Genomic DNA, 17,272 nt, shown 5'->3' on the forward strand with positions numbered 1-17,272 from the left:
CGTGATCTACCAATCCAATCTTTAGCATTGTTCTGTCGCACCATGTGTCAAAAGCTTCTGTTCTCTTCTTGTCTAAACATTTTATGGTCCATCTTTCACTTCGATATATGACTACAAACCATACAAATACTTTCAGAAAAGACTTCCTAATACTGAAATCTATATTCGAAGTTGCCAAATTTCCTTTCTCCAGAAACGCGTTTCTTGCCATTGCCAGTCTATATTTTATCTCCTCCCTACTTCGGCCATCATCAGTTATTTTGCTGCCGGAATAGCTAAACTCATCGACTACTTTAAGTTTCTCATTTCCTAATCTAGTTCCCTCAGCATCACCTGATTTAATTAGACTACATCCCATATCCTCATTTGCTTTTGTCGATGTTCATCTTATATTCTTCTTTCAAGACACTATCCATTCATTCCAACTGCTTCTCCAAGTGCTTTGCTATCTCTGACAGAATTACGATGTCACTGGCAAACCCTGAAGTTTTTTTTTTTTTCTTCCCCCTGAACTTTACATCCTACTCCAAATTTTTCTTTTGGTTTCCTTTACTACTTGGTGAATGTAGAGATCGAATAACATTGGGATAGGCTACAACCCTCTCTCACTCTCTTCTCAGTTACTGCTTCCTTTTCATACCCTCGACTCTTACAATTGCCGTTTGGCTTCCCTACAAGTTGTAATACCCTTTCGCTCCCTACAGCGTAACACCGCTACCTTCAGAATTTCAAAGACAGCATTACATTCAACATTGTCAAAAGTTTTCTCTGAGTCTCCAAATGCTAAAAACGTGTCTTTGCCTTTCATTATCATATCTTCTAGGATACGTCGTAAGGTCAGTATTGCCTCGCGAGTTCCTAGATTGCTTCGAAATACAAACTCATCTTCTCAGAAGTCGGCTTCTACCCATTTTTCCGTTCTTGTGTAAACAATCGTTTTAGCATTTCTCGATAATGACTTGAGAAACTGATAGTTCGGTAATTTTCACACGTGTCATGAACTGCTATCTTTGGAATTGGAATTATTACATTCTTCTTGAAGTCTGAGGGCATTTCGGCTGTCTCTACGTCTGGGACACCAGATGGAAGAGTTCTGTCGTGACTGGCTTTCCTAAGGCTCCCAGTAGTTCTGACGTAATGTCGTCTACTCCCAGGCCCTTGTTATAACATAGATCTTTCAGCCCTCTGTTAAATTCTTCTTGCAGTATCTATCTCCCACCTACTCTTCATCTACATCCTCTTCCGTTTCTACAGCACTGCCTTCAAGTTCATCTCCCCTGTATAGCCTTTCTATATACTCCTTCCACTCCTTCTTTCCTTACGACTGGTTTTCCATCTGAGCTCTTGATATTCATTCATGTACTTCTCGTTACTCCAACGGCCTCTTTAATTTTCCTGTAGGTGGTATGCCTCTTTCCCCTCGTGAAATATGCTTGTGAATCCTTACATTTGTCCTCTAGCCATTCCTGCTTAGCCATTTTGTATTTCCTGTCAATATCATTTTTTTAAACGTTTGTATTCCCTTTCGCCTGCTTCATTTGCGGCATTTTTGTATTTTCTCCTTTCATCAATTAAATTCAGTATACCTGTGTTATCCAAGGATTTTTACGATGCCTTGACTTACCCAATTTGATCCTCTGCTGCCTTCACTATTTCATCTCTTAAAGTAACCCCTCCGTCTTCTATTGTATTCCTTTCCCCTGTCCTAGTCAACTGTAGCCTAATGCTTCCTCAAACTCTCAATACCCTCTGGTCGTTTCAACCTTTGTCGGTCCCATCTCTTTAATTTCCTACTTTCTTGCAATTTCTTCAGCTTTAATCTAGAGCTCTAACCGATAAATTGTAATCCGAGTCCACATCTGTCCCTGGAAATGTCTTACAGTTTAAAATCTGGTCCTGTAATCTCTTTCTTGCAATTATACAAAGAGTCTGAAACCTTCCAGTTTCTCCAGGTCTCACGTATACAGTCTTCTTTCACGGTTCTTACGGATGATTCAATTATGCTTTGTGCAAAATTCTACTAGACGGCTTCCTCTTTCATTCCTTCCCCCAGACCATATTCACCAACTAGTTTTCCGTCTCTTTCTTTTCCTTCTACCGAATTGCGGCCCCCCATCACAAATCTTCATTCCCTTTAACTATATTTCTATAATATCTCATTAACTGCGGAATTAGTTGGCACATAAACTTGTACTACTGTGGTAGGTGTGGGCTTCGTGTCTATCTTGGATAATAATTCTAAATAACGATTTCGTCCTAGTCAAATGTCCTGCGAAAAGAAGTTTCAAGTCTTTTGCTGGTAAAGTTGATAATATCTAATGTGATGCTTCAGTTTCTCCTAGTTTGTGTGTGTTGATCGAAAAATCCACGTGTTTACTGCCGTTTCGTAGTGTCCAACGGGCACAATATTTCGGAGATTACTCATGTCGCCATCGCCAGGTACGCTGAATAACTGGTCTCCTCATTGCGCGCGGTGATGCACTGGGACTAATTAAGAACACACTCAGCAAAAACACAACGCTCTGGCGGTCAGAGTGGACACAGCAACTACAACGACGTTACCACAGACGGCGAAGAAATCGCCTCCACGACTGCCGATTAGCCCCCTCCGGCACGGTCCGCAGAGTGAACGGCTCTATTTGGTAGGGGAGATAGGTCATCAGCGAGCCCTCGAAAGGTCAGTTCCGGGATGGAAAAAAAACAAAAATAAGTTCGTCAGCGTAATTGACAATGGCGATACATCTGGCAGTCGAAATATTTTACTCGTTGTACATTATGAACCGGCAGTACACCCGTGGACTAATCGATCAATGTAATGACAGTTACAATTATGTTTCTGAAAGAAAAGTTCTCGATGGTAAAGTTTACTTTAAGTTTCCGGTAACGAAAGACGCAGCTGGGATAATAAGAGCACAAGTCATTAAAAAAGTTGTTCCAAAAAAATAGAAAACGAGGTAAATATAAGGACTATAATATTGAGTAATCAATGGAACTGATATTTGTCAAATTTCCTGAATGCAAGTATTTTTATTGCAGTAATGTTGAACTTAATGCACTTATGAAAACTTGTTTAGGCCAGGAAATGTAATATATTATAAATACACCAAAATTAATTATCGGATTCACACCACCTTGCAAGGTGAAATTCATCAACAATTAAAATAATAAGTGCAATTATGAGTAAAAAACAAAATGAATACATCATCATTGATGTTATACAGTTAACACTCAGAATTTGTGTTGTGATATGACTACAGTAAATGGATGATATGTCTCTTAAAAACTAATGTTTTTGGTCAGTTTCACCCCAAATTATCGTGTATCTCAGAAAAAAACAATGAAGTTAAAATTAGTGAGAGATTAGAGCCAACATGGAGGCTTACCAGCAATCATCCTTCATGCAAAGCATTTTGTAACTGAACAGAAAAAAAATGGGGTTGTACCCTCCACCATGCAGCATAATGTGGCTTGTAATGTACAGATGTAGATGTAGATGTAGCGATTGTATGTTCTATTCTGTCTGCCTAATGAGCAAGAGAGAAATGATTATCTAGGTGCATCTGTATGGGCTCTTAATTTCTCATGATACTTGTGAGAGACATACGATGGTGGCAGAATAATGTTGACACAGACATCTTCCTCAGTAGCTTCTTTAAATATTCCCAACATTGTTTGACGAGATCTATATTGTCTTTCTTCCAAGAATTCTCATCTAAGTTTGCCAAAAATTTCAGTTACTCTCTCGTATTAGCTACACCGCCTTAATACTAGCCTAGCATTATGCCTCTGAATTCATTCAATGTCAGCTCCTATGTCTACCAGCAGACTACAGCCTTGTATGTGGTTTTCTGCCCCAAACCCTTCCAACAAATTCATGTCTCCCTTTCCCTTCCGTGTTGCTTGTTTCTTGTGATCATCCAATTTCATATCACTTCTTAGTTTACCCCTAAATACTAATATGATCTGACTTGCTGAAGCTATTTGGCACTAGTTTTGCAAATACATTTCATTAAGGATCTAGTCCTTGGAAAGAAGGGAGGAAACAGTTTTATAACAAATACCATGTTAACCATAGTACAAACAGGATTAAAGTAGCAACTCAAGCTAAACAAGAGGGAGGGGGGGGGGGGGGGGCAGGCGGGCAGGGGCAGGCCTCTGCTGTGGTTTAGCACAAGAAGTCATATTCAGTGCTTTTAGGAAATATGGAGGGAAAATGGGGGTTGCTAGATGGTGACTGTGTTCCAGAGCTTCCATAATTGTAAATTTTGTGCCTCATCTCCTGTGCCAAACCTCTCTGTTGATTCTTATAGACACAGCACGAACATGACTCAGCGAACAAATGCCATGCTCTAGAGATAATACCAAAGGCTGAGTTTGGGTAATCAAATGAAGAATTTGACCTCTACATAACAAGTTTGAGCCTAGTGTCCTACATCTTAATGACTGTACTATTTTTCTTAATTAGAAGTGCTATAAAAGGCTGGTTGACAAAGGAGAAACAGATGGCAGAGGATGTATATGAACAGGAAACTGGAGCAGTGTTCACAAACAAAATAAGACCTTCACTAAAACAAGGTGGTAACTACACAAATTTTAGCAAGCAGTATGGACTGTAATGAATAATAAGAGTATGCCATCAGAGCCACAAACAGGCGATAAAGAAGAAAGTTTTAGTTTGGAGAATCAAGTAATAAAATTACCATAATAATTCAGAGTTAGTTTCTTTTAAGTGAAAGAACTGTAAAATATTATTGTTCTGGTTATGTAAGTAATGTGTAGCTATGCCTGTTCACTCTTAATGACTCACCTACTGAGATAAACATGATATTGTTGAAGGAGTGTGTGTGTGTGTGTGTGTGTGTGTGTGTGTGTGTGTGTGTGTGTGTGTGTACATATAATAAAAAAATAAATTACTTACTTTTATCTTTAAACAACTACACTTGTGATTGCTCCCTCCCCTACCTTCACCCCTCCCTCCAGGGATGATTAACAGCCTCTCTTAACCAATGGTATAAATCTAGAAAATCATTCGTATAGTCCCACATTTGAAAAATATAATGAATATTTGTTTGTTACTAATAATATGGTAAGGTCACAATTGTCTGTATCTCCTTTACATTTCACAGGTTGCTGTATAAACTAGTTGCAAGTTGTCACAGGTCAAAAAACAAAACGACTGAACTGCCATATTTCTGTCAGTTACACCACAATATTACTAGTGGCAATGTGGATGTCTATACCAAAATGTTTTATGTGCTTCATTGTGAGGGTGGCAAAGTGTTATTTTATTTTTTTAATGTAAGTAAATACTGTGGTTATAAAAGCAAAATAATACCAGTGCTATATTACTGAAATAAACCTTAGCAACTTTGACAGAATGCAATGTTTAATTCTCAGTATGTTTATTCCTGTAGAATAATCCACATACACTATACAGGTTTTGTAAAAAACTCAATCTTTGGTTTCAATATTTGCACAATAATCTTGAAACATGCATATAACTAATTTTAAATTACAATAACTCAGACAAGATAGCTGAGTTATAAACAGGTGCAAGGAACTTGCTTCTAGTATATTTGGTATGTCAAACTATAAATCATTTATGTTGGCTGATAAAAGTTTGAATACATCTTGGTGACATTTCACATGAAAACAGCAACAGAATTTTATACTCAGTCCAACCCATACCTGTAATTACACAATTTTTCATATGTCTTTTATTTGCAGCTATGGAATATTTATTATTGTTACAAATTTGAGGATTCAACTTGTTCAGTGCCTGTCTACAGTGACTGATAATATATGAAATCCATGTAAAATGTAAGTATTTGATAATAGTAACACATGAAAATTTCATTCAATTTCCACATTAAAACATTTCAAAATTATAACAAAGAACTAAGTATCTAACAAAGCTAAACACCTACATAAAAAGTAAATTTCACAAGTGAGATAAACATAAACAACAACATTGAGAAAGTTAAATATTCGTGAATTTAAATGTAGCAGTCATAAAAAGATAAAAAGCTTAAAATTTTAACAACATGTGGGTCTAAGTACATTGCTCTCAGTGACATAATTAAACTTTAATACTGAGAATGGCATTTCATGAGAGTATTGAAACAGTTTTTCTACAAGACATTCACAGAGGAGACTGCACAAAATCTTGTTAAATATGTCACTCACTTACCAGAGGTAGTTAGCTGCCAGTCTTTACACACCATTTAAACTCCTTTGCATTTCATTACAAACTGAATTTAAGGCATTAACACCAAAAACACCTCTCCATTAAGTTTATAGAGGAGCTGTCCCATTCTCACTGGCACATATAGTAATGAGAATCAACAAATATTTTAACATGAGATAAATCTCTACTTGGTCCTTACCACTTGGTAGAGAACAATGTTCCATTTTCAACAGTTAATAAATACAATGAGTAAATTTATTCATGACCAGGTGGTGACTGATGTCTGTACTGGTGACTTCCAGGAGGAGGAGTGTCAAATAATGACATTTTGAGTCTCTTGTTCTTGGCCCTTCGATTCTTGAACCAAAACTGCACATTTTTTGGTTCTAGTTTTGGAAATTTCTGCCTGTAAGGCATGCGATTTAGCTCCTCAGTATACTTCAGAATGAGGTTGTGCGAAGGGTGAGTGTTCAGTGCAAACCATTGCTCGAGCCGTGGTACTTCCGTCACTGGGTCAATGAAAGTGCGATTACGCTTACGTCTCTCATCCGCAGATGCTGATAATGCTGACAAGTTAAGTCCACTGCTGCTACTGGCTGGAGGAGCAGACACCTGTGATGTCGGTGGAGTACCTGGTGGACCAAGACCATGATGTGGTTGAGACAGTCCAGGTAAATAGTGACTCATGTACATGATACTGTGGGAGAACATTGAATTAGACACCAAAGGAAATCCTAGGCTGTGTGGTGGGTTACCATGTCCATGAATACGGGGCCCCATCTGCTCAGTTGGACTGGGACTGTGAAACTGCTGAATACGTCGCAAATCATGCTCTGGGGGGCAAAGTTCATCCTTCCTTCGCTCTTCTAGTTCATCCATCTCTTCATCTTCATCCTCTTCATCACCCTCTGTCATGTCATCACACTCCTTCAAATTGTTGTTGTTATTGTGAGTGTTGTCATTGCTGCAGTTATTGTTGTTACCCGAGGGAGGAGATGGGACTTCATCTGGAGGCTCTTGCTTAATGTTGTCCATCTACAGGGGAAAAAAAAAAACATATAACATTATTTGAAGGCTGTATCCAGAGAGCATGCTTATGTTAAGCAGAAACAACGTAATTTTAAGACGCTTTTGTACAGATTTACGACGAATTTGAGACTAGAAGCTTTCTCTTTAGAAACTTCTGCTTAAAAAAGAAATCCATTTAATAGTGTTCTCATGACCTAAGAGTCAATTATTATGTTCAACTTGGGTAAAATTGTAGTTAAAAGTTATTTGTAATTGAATGTGCGACTGTAAAAATGTAAAACCTGGGAATGATCAACATGATTCAGTGAAACGGAGACAGTTCTGCACTGATCATTATCTTAGTGATTGGAACGAATGAACGAAAACAGTCGTTTTGGTCGGTTGTAAGTTTGTGTGTAAGTTTGGTTATTCATTCTTCTTTTGAATGAGACCAGTCTGTGGGGGCAACCGAGTGGAAACACGCAGTCCACTTTCAGTTTTGGCGGAAACAATCACCTGTCGGCACTATTACTGCCGTTCAGATATTCACTTTTAGTTGAGTGGCAATAAGTATCTTTCGGTTCAGTTTTTGGTTGCTGTTTGTTCCTTAACAGTGAACTTCGTGTGTTGACCGCAATGCCAAAACGCTTAGTGATGTAGGAAAGGAAGAAATCATATGAATGGTTACCTACTGACCCTCAAGATAAATTCCACTGTAACATATAGATTATGAAACGACGTTACGTGTTATGAAACATTAGTTACAAAATTCAAAAATTAACGCATGATGGCATTTATGAAGAAATGTACTTTCAGCAGGTGACAGTATATGCATAAAAGGCAAATGATGAGGCCCAAAACCATTTTAAAAAATTGTTCGTTATATGCTTTCTGTTATCTCGGCAATTACTGGAATTGATCTATCGGTAATCGGTGAAAACCATAGGGGAGGGAGGGACGGGCGAGAGAGAGAGAGAGAGAGAGAGAGAGAGAGAGAGAGAGAGAGAGCTAAAATGTAGTTCCATTTATTAACTTTTTAAAAACAATCAAAAATTCATATATAATGCCATAAGTACGAGAAATTTGTATTAAAGTAAACAACTACCACTAGCCGAAATGAGACATGTAATAAAATTAGCATCCCAAGTCAAGGTTCACGTATAACCATAAAGGCAGGAAAAGTACATCGTGCAACACTATTGAGGGGAAACGTTTTCGAAACCCCGTAAGTCTCCCATTGCACGCTTAACGTTTGAAATTTGGCTCCAAGGTGCCTACAGTCTTCCTCTGTAATACTGTGTCCTGCGACATGATCTTCGCTTGTAACAGGAAAGTGTCGACACACGTGCAAAAAAGGCCTGAGCTCAGAAGTTCACGCGAGGTGTAAGGTGGGTTAATGGTATGACACTGGCATCCAATTTCACCACAGCTCCAACTAAAGTCCCCGAGGACGTATCATCCCTTGTGAAGATCTCAAGCCCCCATCTTACCCACATTTCACTCCTTTTGATGTCTCTGCCACTTAGGTCAGAACTTGACAGCTAGCACTGAAATCACTCGGTTTGCTTGTGAGTGGCCGAGGGTAACATTTCAGACACACCAACGCTCAGAATCGACACCAGAAGGTGTCAGCGGATACCAAAAAGGTCATCAATGAAACCACTCCTTTCTCAATGGCGTTGATTCCCACACATTTCGCGGTTGGAAACTACAGATCGAGGTAAGATGAGCAAGAGGGCGACGTTCTTAACATTCTTTGACAATGCTGACACCTCTGGGACGCTTCAACACTTCCCTGAGGACATCGTAGGCTAACAACCCCACTGAACGGGATCGCACCCCTTTGGGGTAGAACGCGACCATGATTTTTGCTCTGATGTACAGCGTGGAACCATTAGGGACCGTCTTGATCAGTTGCTGTGAGCTTCGAGAAGGGGTATAATCTCATAACTGAGGCAGAAATTATTTTGTATACGCATCACCTACACAGCAGATTCCTCTTTCGGTAGTTTAAAAGCAGATCTGTTGCCATGACTGCCATGTAGGTTACCTGCTTTAGTTGAGCGGTAAGTATCTAATACAGCACACACACACACACACACACACACACATACACACATAAGGCAATATCTTTCTTTTCGCCATTAATACTATACTCGCAATGAAATAGTGTTGCTCACTGGAGTGACCACAAGCAATTAGTCAAGCTTATATCGTGGCTTATACAATATTTTTAAATAGGTTACAACTTTGCTGTCAAACTGACATAATTAAATAAAATCAGGAGTTTGCCATTATCTTACACGGTAATGTATCCTTACATGGTAGGGTACATTAACCTAAATACACTCTAACAAAAAAAATTACGCACTGCGAAGGCATTGCACGAATGAAACTGAAATCGGCAGACATGATGAACATGTGCAGAGAAACAAATGATTACTATTTCAGAATAACTGGACGATTCATTCCAAGAGAAAGAGCTTCACAAACTGAGCAAGCAAGTAAAGCGTTGGTCCACCTCTAGGCCTTAAGCAAGCAGTTATTCGGCTTGGCATTGACTGATATGGTTTTGGATGTCCTCCTGAGGGATGTCGTGTCATATTCTATGCAACTGGCGTGTTAGGTCTTCGAAATACCGTACTGGCTGGAGGGCCCAGCCTATAATGCTCCAATTCTCCAGTTCTCAATTGGGGAGAGGTCCGGCAATCTTGCTGGCCTATGCGGGGTTTGGCGAGCACGAAGACAAGCAGTAGAAACTCTTGCCGTGTAGGGCGGGCATTATCTTGCTGAAATATAGCCCCAGCATGGCTTAACAAGTAGATCAACAAAAAACGGGCGCAGAATATCGTCGACTTATCACTATGCTGTAAGGGTGCCGTGGATGACAGCCAAACGGGTCCTGATGTCAAAATAAATGGCACCCCATACCATCATTCCTGGATGCCGGGCAGTATGGCGGTCGAATTACTTAGGTATCTCATCGCTATCCGTGGCTTCTCCAGACGTATTCTCTCTGGTCATCTGGTCAGTTCGAAACGGGTTCAACACTGAAGACAATGCTGCTCCAGATAATAAGATTACAGGCCGAAGCCGTGGCGGGAGACGTCCTAGATGGCCTTGGGATACCAACCTGTCTGTCGCCTGCCATACGGCCCGACAACCGAGAGTGATGTCTGAGGTGCCATTTCCGTTCATAGTCAGACCCCTTCGGTTGTCATCCGCTGTACCCTTACAGCACTGCGGCACGTCGACGATATTCAACACCCCGTTTTGTTGCCCTTCATAGCAAGCCATCGTGGGCTTACATTTCAGCAAGATAAAGCTCGCCCGCACACGGCGAGAGTTTCTACCGCTTGCCTTCGAGCTTTCCAAACCATACTTGGCCAGCAATGTCGCCGAATCCCTCCCCAACTGGGAACGCTTGAAGCATTATGGGCAGAGTCATCTAACCATATCAGCATTTTGACGATCTAACGAGCCAGTTGGACAGAATTTGGCACGAGATCCCTGAAGAGGACCTGTAACAACTATATCACTCAGTGCCAAGCCGGATAACTGCTTTCTTAAGGATCAGAAGTGAACTGGTGGACCACCGCGTTGCTGACTTGCTCAATTTGTCAAGCTCTTTCTCTTGAACAAATCATGTGATTTTTCTGACATTGTAATAGTCTGTTTGTCTGCCAGGTATATCACATCTACTGATTTCCGTCTCATTCGAATAATTCCTTCGTGGTGCGTATTTAACTGCCCGTGGAGATTTCCCATGTGATGTAACTTGTAATGTGATGATGGCTAATAATGAAGAAATACGTTCTAGAAATTGAACCAGTCTGAATATATGTGACGAATACCCCAATTTGACTGCTTTAAACAGTAATATCAGTATTTGTCACAGGTTTTTTTAAAATTTTTGTCACCCTGTTACTTCACCCTTCAGGCATTCACACAGAGCGCGTAATGTAATCGAAAAGTCAGATGAATTTCTCAAAAGTTGATTTACTTCCTCATTGAAAGAAATGATATATTCGCAATTAAGATACATACAAAACTATAAGTTTTGTAATAACCCCCAACTTCAGCAACTTAGTAATGGATCATCTTGAATGGTTGGAGAGTATACAAGCAGACTGATTTCTTATTCCTTTATTTTTAAAATAGTTTTATATGTGGATGAAACACACGCAACACAGTCATACTAGCACTTCAGGAATCCAGACACGGAGAGGAGAATGCATTTGAATCAGAGGGCTACGGTATCTATAAAGGGAAACAGGTCACATAGAATAAACAAAGTCACTATGTCCGGGACAGCTTCCATTGTCAATGGATTTTAAAAGAATCCGCAACAAGTTTTGCATCCTCTTGGAGCGAATCTCTATCCTCTCGTTTAGATCAACAAACACGGGCAGTTTTGGGAAAAGTAGAAAATCAGACGTCAAAAATACCAAAACACCACATGAAACTACTTTCACGAAACTTGAACGCACAAATCTGCAGAGATCAGAAATACAAGGCAATAGAAGGAAACTTTCCTGCATACAAACGCAGCAATAAAAATGGAGAAAGGATCATCAACTTCTGCAAACAGTTCGACTTATAACTGTCAACCTTTTTCAGAGAATAACCGAGGAGAAGGAAGACCACCTCTTTCGTAATACATACCTACGTGCATGTCAACTGGATCATCTGGCAATAACCAAACAAAACGTTAGAGAAATCATGAATGTACGGCTCAGAAAAGCACTAGGTTACTCGAGTTTCTAGCAAAATACTTCAAAAATCTTCTAAACTGCGAGGAACCAACATGACTAACTTTCAGACAGCCTCAAAAGGAAAATCCTCCTCCAGAACCACCGTCACTGTATCGAACTAAACAATACAATGGCCAGCTGAAAAATAATAGAGTGCCAGGTGAAGACGCGATATTAGCTGAGATGTGGAAACTAGGAGGGAAGTGGGCAGCTAAAACCATTTTTGAGGTTATTAAAGACTGGTGGGAGAAAGGAAGCATACCTGACCATTGGAAATAAGCCATCATCCACCCGCCACATAGTAACGGTGACAGGACAGACACCAACAATTACTGAGGCATATCTCTACATCCAGCCACATACAAAATCATATGCAAAGCTCTACTGAAGAACATTCACGACTAAGCAGAGCACATAATATGCGAGTACCATCTGAGAATCAGAAAAAAATAGATCGTGCTTAGGGCAAATTTTTAACTTGAAGATAATTCTCAGGATCAGAACAATACGCAACTTAACACAATGGTTACACTCATTGATTTCAGAAAAGCCTACTGTTCTGTATCGAGAAAACAGGTATCGAGAAAACCACTAGGAAATTAGTCGAACAAACAACCTCGAAAGTTAAATTCCTGGACGAAGTTAAATTCTTAGGGTAAGATGTTCGGCAGAACGACGGGCTCTCACTGATTCTATTCAATCTGGTCTTAGACAAGGAAATGAGAGAGTGAGATAAAGAACTACGAGAGAAAACTTCGACAGAATCCATCTATGACAAGGAGAACGAAAACTTGATGTGAAATGTCTCGTTTTTGCTGACCATATTGCAGTAATTTGTAATGACAAAACAGATGCAAAGTTAGTGAGAGGAACACTTCAAGAAATTGCAGGTAAAACAGAATTACAATATCGTACGAGAAATCGAAATACATAAAACATAAACACAACATATAAAAACATTTACAAACACAACACAGAAACATCGAAAGAGTTCATAAGTTTAAGGATTTGGGAGAATGGATACAATCTGATGGATTACATCACAAGTAAAGAGAGATCAAAGGAAATTGAATTAGCACGCAAACTCACGCAAAACCGATTTAATAAAAGGTCATTACCATTCCAGGCACAAATTAAACACCACACAACAGTAATTTAAGTGAAGCACTTTACGAGTGTGAATGCCTTACACTGAATAAAAGAAGTGAACAAGAAGAATTGGAAAAGAAGGAAAGGAAAACAAAAATTTAGGAGCACAAAAGAACGAAGATAACAACTAAACGAAAAGAAGAAACGAAGATTTATACAGAAACATAGATACAATCACAGACACAATAAGGAAGAAGGGATGAAAGTCTTACGGTCGTATTAGAATGAACTGCAATAGGCTAAAGAAGAAAATTTTTGATTTCACTTTAAAGTTAAAAAACACCGCGAGATGGATGGAAGAGACAAGAAGGGATTTGAAGAAAAAGATCACAGACGACAGCTTACAGGATAGGGAACATTTCGGGCTACTGACCAATACTGCAAAATTTCCACAACCTAGGGGTGTGGTTTCAAATGAACAGAGGATGCCGTCAACCAACACATAAATAAGTCCGGGGAAGGTAAAAAAAATAGTTTGTACCTTAGTATTAGGTTCTAAGCGGTCTTTAATTGGCGAAATTCTGTAATAAAGAAAAAATATTTGTTATAAAACCCGGCAGTTCAAAAATTAAGAATTATTACTAGTGATTTTGAACACGTACTTACTTGCACAGGTGAGGCTGTATGTCCTTTAGGTGAGCTGGGTCTGCTAGCTCTGTCATTTGTGGTTAGAGAGAGGGGCCCTACGGGACTGGCTGGGGGACCCGCTTCCTCGTCGTCCGAGCCTCCTGCTGAGTTGTCCGACAGGTAGGCGTTTGGAGGGAGGCCTCTGGCGCCAGGGCTGTGCAACGGCGGGCTCTCGCTCTTGTTGGTGCTGCCCATGGTGCTGCCACCTCCACTCATCATTGGTCCTGGGGGGCTGTGGCTGCTGCTGTTGTACCCATTCAGTGACAGAATACCTGTACAACAAGAAAAATTCTTTATAATTCTATAATATTAAATTTTGGGGGGGGGGGAGGGGGGGTGGGAGGAGACCAGACAGCGAGGTCATCGATCTAATCGGATTACGGAAGGAAGGGCAGGAAGTCGGCCGTGTCCTTTCAAAGGAACCATCCCGGCATTTGAATGGAACGATTTAGGGAAATCATGGAAAACCTAAATCAGGATGGCCGGACGTGGGATTGAACTATCGTTCTCCCGAATGCGAGTCCAGTGTGCTAGTCACTGATCCACCTCGCTCAGTTAATATTAAGTACCTGGCTTTCGAGATACGAGGGTATTTCAGAAAGTAAAGACACACCGTACGCCAGAGGAACAGAAGAGTTTTGGCGAGCAAGTTGGCAACAGTGGTGTTAAACTTGAACCGTTAGCTTTCTCCTCGCCGTCGTTCGGCAGTTGAACGTTGCTTCTAGTTGGAGTAGGTCGTGTTCAAAATGGCTGCGTCGATACAGAAGCCCGCCAAATGCAAAGTGCGCTCCGTTTTCTCCATGCAAAAGGTCAGCGACCAGCGGATATTCACAAAGAAATTGTTCCTGTTTATGGGAACATTATGAACCGACAAAATGTAACGAAATGGTGTCGTCATTTCTCTGAAGGTAGGACCGATGTTCATGACGAACAAAGAACAGGTCGGCCATCTGTGATCTCCGATGCCCTTGTTCGGAGAACGGAGGAAGCGGTTCGTGCAAATAGACGTCTCACATTGAAAGAATTGCATCAGATCATACCGGACGTGTCAATGACAACTCTTTATGACGTTGTGACTGTCAAGTTAGTGTACAGGAAATTGTGTGCGCGCCGGGTTCCAAAACTGTTAATGGAAGAACGCAAAAAGAAAAGGATGGGCTTTGCACTCGACTTCCTCACACGCTATGCTGAAACAGGTGATGAGTTCCTTGATCACACTGTGACAAGTGACGAGACGTGGGTTTATCACCATACACCTGAATCCAAGCAACAATCAATGCAATGGCGCCATTCGAATTCACCAAAAGCCAAGAAATGCATAACGTCCATTTCAGCGAAGAAAATCATGGCTTTGTTTTCTGGGACAAACAAGGCATTCTTCTTTTGGAATTTATGCCTCCTGGAACGACAATTAATGCTGCTGCATATTGCCAGACTTAAACGTCTTCGAAGGGCAATTCAAAACAAACGCAGGGGAATGCTGACAAGTGGAGTCCGCTTGCTTCATGACAACGCTTGGCGTCACACAGCGCTCGTAACCAAAGCACTACTCAAACAATTCAAATTGGACGTATTGGATCATCCGCCATACAGCCTGGACCTTGCGCCAACTGACTTCCATGTCTTCCGTTACCTGAAGTCACATCTTGGTGGAAAATAATTCCATGACGATGAAGAGATCAAAAATGAAGTTGAAATGTGGTTCCGACAACAGGCGGAAACCTTCTATGTCTGTGGGATACAAAAGCTTGTGCACCGACTTACCAAATGTTTGGATAACGGGGGTGATTATGTCGAAAAATAAGAAATAATCCAGTTAATAAGATCTAACTGACGTTTTCTAAATAAATGTTCTATTTAAGGACTGCGAGCCATTGGACCCTTACTTTTCGAAATGCCCTTGTACAAACAAGGACAAAATATTAATTTGATACGTAGCTGTAATCAGAGCAGACTAATCGTACATTTTTTAATGACAATCTTTATAAGTGTAGTATTGTCCACAGTCGTCAAAGATATAGTTTATGGCCATATATTGCGCTGCATATCATTATTAAAGAGTTTTAGTGACCAGATGTCAGAGTTGAGTGGAGAGGAGCCTCTTGTAGCTGTGAATGGCCTGTCAGACCATGATGCACAAATTTTAACGCTAAAAGGCTTTAGTACAAATGTCACATATAATTACAAACTACGTATGAAAGTTAATCCAACACCAATAGAGAGTTTTTGAACCTTGTCAAGGAACAAGAGTGGCAGGATGCTTATAATTCCGATAACATATGAGGGTTGGAACATTAAACAGTGGCAACTATGTATTTACAGCTCGTACAAAATAGATACGTGTTTCACAATTTTACTGACCTTCAAAGTAGTCACCAGCATTGTGTCTAACCCATTGCCAGTGGTGTGGAAGTCGTAGGATACTCTTAGCAATGCCAGTTGCGTTGACAGTTCGAGTGGCGAGGTCTGTTGCTCGACGAATTCGTAGCAGTTCTGAAGCGAATGTCGTGAAGTATTTCCTTCAGTTTGGAAATCGACTTGAACTTACGAGGGCTTAAGTCAGGGCAGTAGGTGGTATAGCACTTAGCAGCCCCATCAGTCAAACAAATCAGTAACAGCGTGCACTATACGTGCTTGAGCACTGTCCTGCAAAATGGTCAGATCCTGCAGAAAGTGTCATCACTTCTGTCTCTATGCTGTTCATTTTTGGAACACAACCTACGACCAGCTTAGAGACAGAAGCGATGACACTTTCTGCAGGACCTGACCATCATTTTGCACGACAATGCTCAAGTGCAAGTTGTTACTGATTTGTTTGACTGATGGGGCTGCTAATTGCTATACCACCTACTGCACTCCCCTGACTTAAGCCCTCGTGAGTTTAACTCGATTTCTAAACTGAAGGAAACACTTCACGGCATTCGCTTCAGAGCTGCTATAAATTCGTCGAGCAATAGACTGCCCCGCTCGAACTGTCAACACAACTGGCACTGCTATGAGTATCCTACGACTTCCACATCGCTGGCAACGGGTTATACACAATGCTGGTGACTACTTTGAAACAAGTATCTATTTTGTACGTGCTGCAAATAAATAGTTGCCACTATTAAAGTTCTAACACTCGTAAATGACAAACATAATGCTTTCCTTAACAAATTTCTCATGCTCTTTGAGAGCTGCTTTCCAGTAATAGGTAGCCTGGATGGCTGAATAGTGGGATAAGGATATCATTTAGAACAAAACGTGAATCACATCAGAATGTTAGAAGCAGTCACAATGAAGCTACAGTAGCTCATTACAAACAGTACTGTAACGTGGTTAAAATGTTACTAGGAAGGCAAAGAGTATGTGGTATGCAAATAGAATAGCTAATTCACAGGATAAAATTAAAATCATACGGTCAGTTGTGAAGGTAGTGCCTGGTCAACAGCACGAGGTCGATGATACAAAGTCAGTTCGTAGTAAAAATATTTGTTACTCGTAAGTCAGATATACATACAGTATTTAACAATTATTTTCTGAGCACTGCTGGTGAATTAAATAAAAA

The 17,272-nt window shown here is 40.4% G+C and overlaps 1 protein-coding gene across 1 annotated transcript in view; it reads right to left on the bottom strand.

The window, feature by feature from the left end:
* Positions 1-5,502: 5,502 nt before the first annotated feature.
* Positions 5,503-17,272, bottom strand: part of LOC124777688 (ras guanine nucleotide exchange factor P) — an 80,820-nt gene continuing 69,050 nt past the window's right edge. Inside the window, exons 8-9 of the mRNA XM_047253169.1 lie at positions 13,705-13,997; positions 5,503-7,222 (exon numbers count right to left, since the gene is read on the bottom strand). Of these exons, the coding sequence (XP_047109125.1) occupies positions 6,443-7,222; positions 13,705-13,997 (1,073 nt within the window). The 3' untranslated portion in view covers positions 5,503-6,442. The remainder of the gene's footprint in view (positions 7,223-13,704; positions 13,998-17,272) is intronic.

The sequence above is a fragment of the Schistocerca piceifrons genome, chromosome 1 (genome assembly GCF_021461385.2).
Source record: "Schistocerca piceifrons isolate TAMUIC-IGC-003096 chromosome 1, iqSchPice1.1, whole genome shotgun sequence".
Taxonomy (NCBI): Eukaryota; Metazoa; Arthropoda; class Insecta; order Orthoptera; family Acrididae; genus Schistocerca; species Schistocerca piceifrons.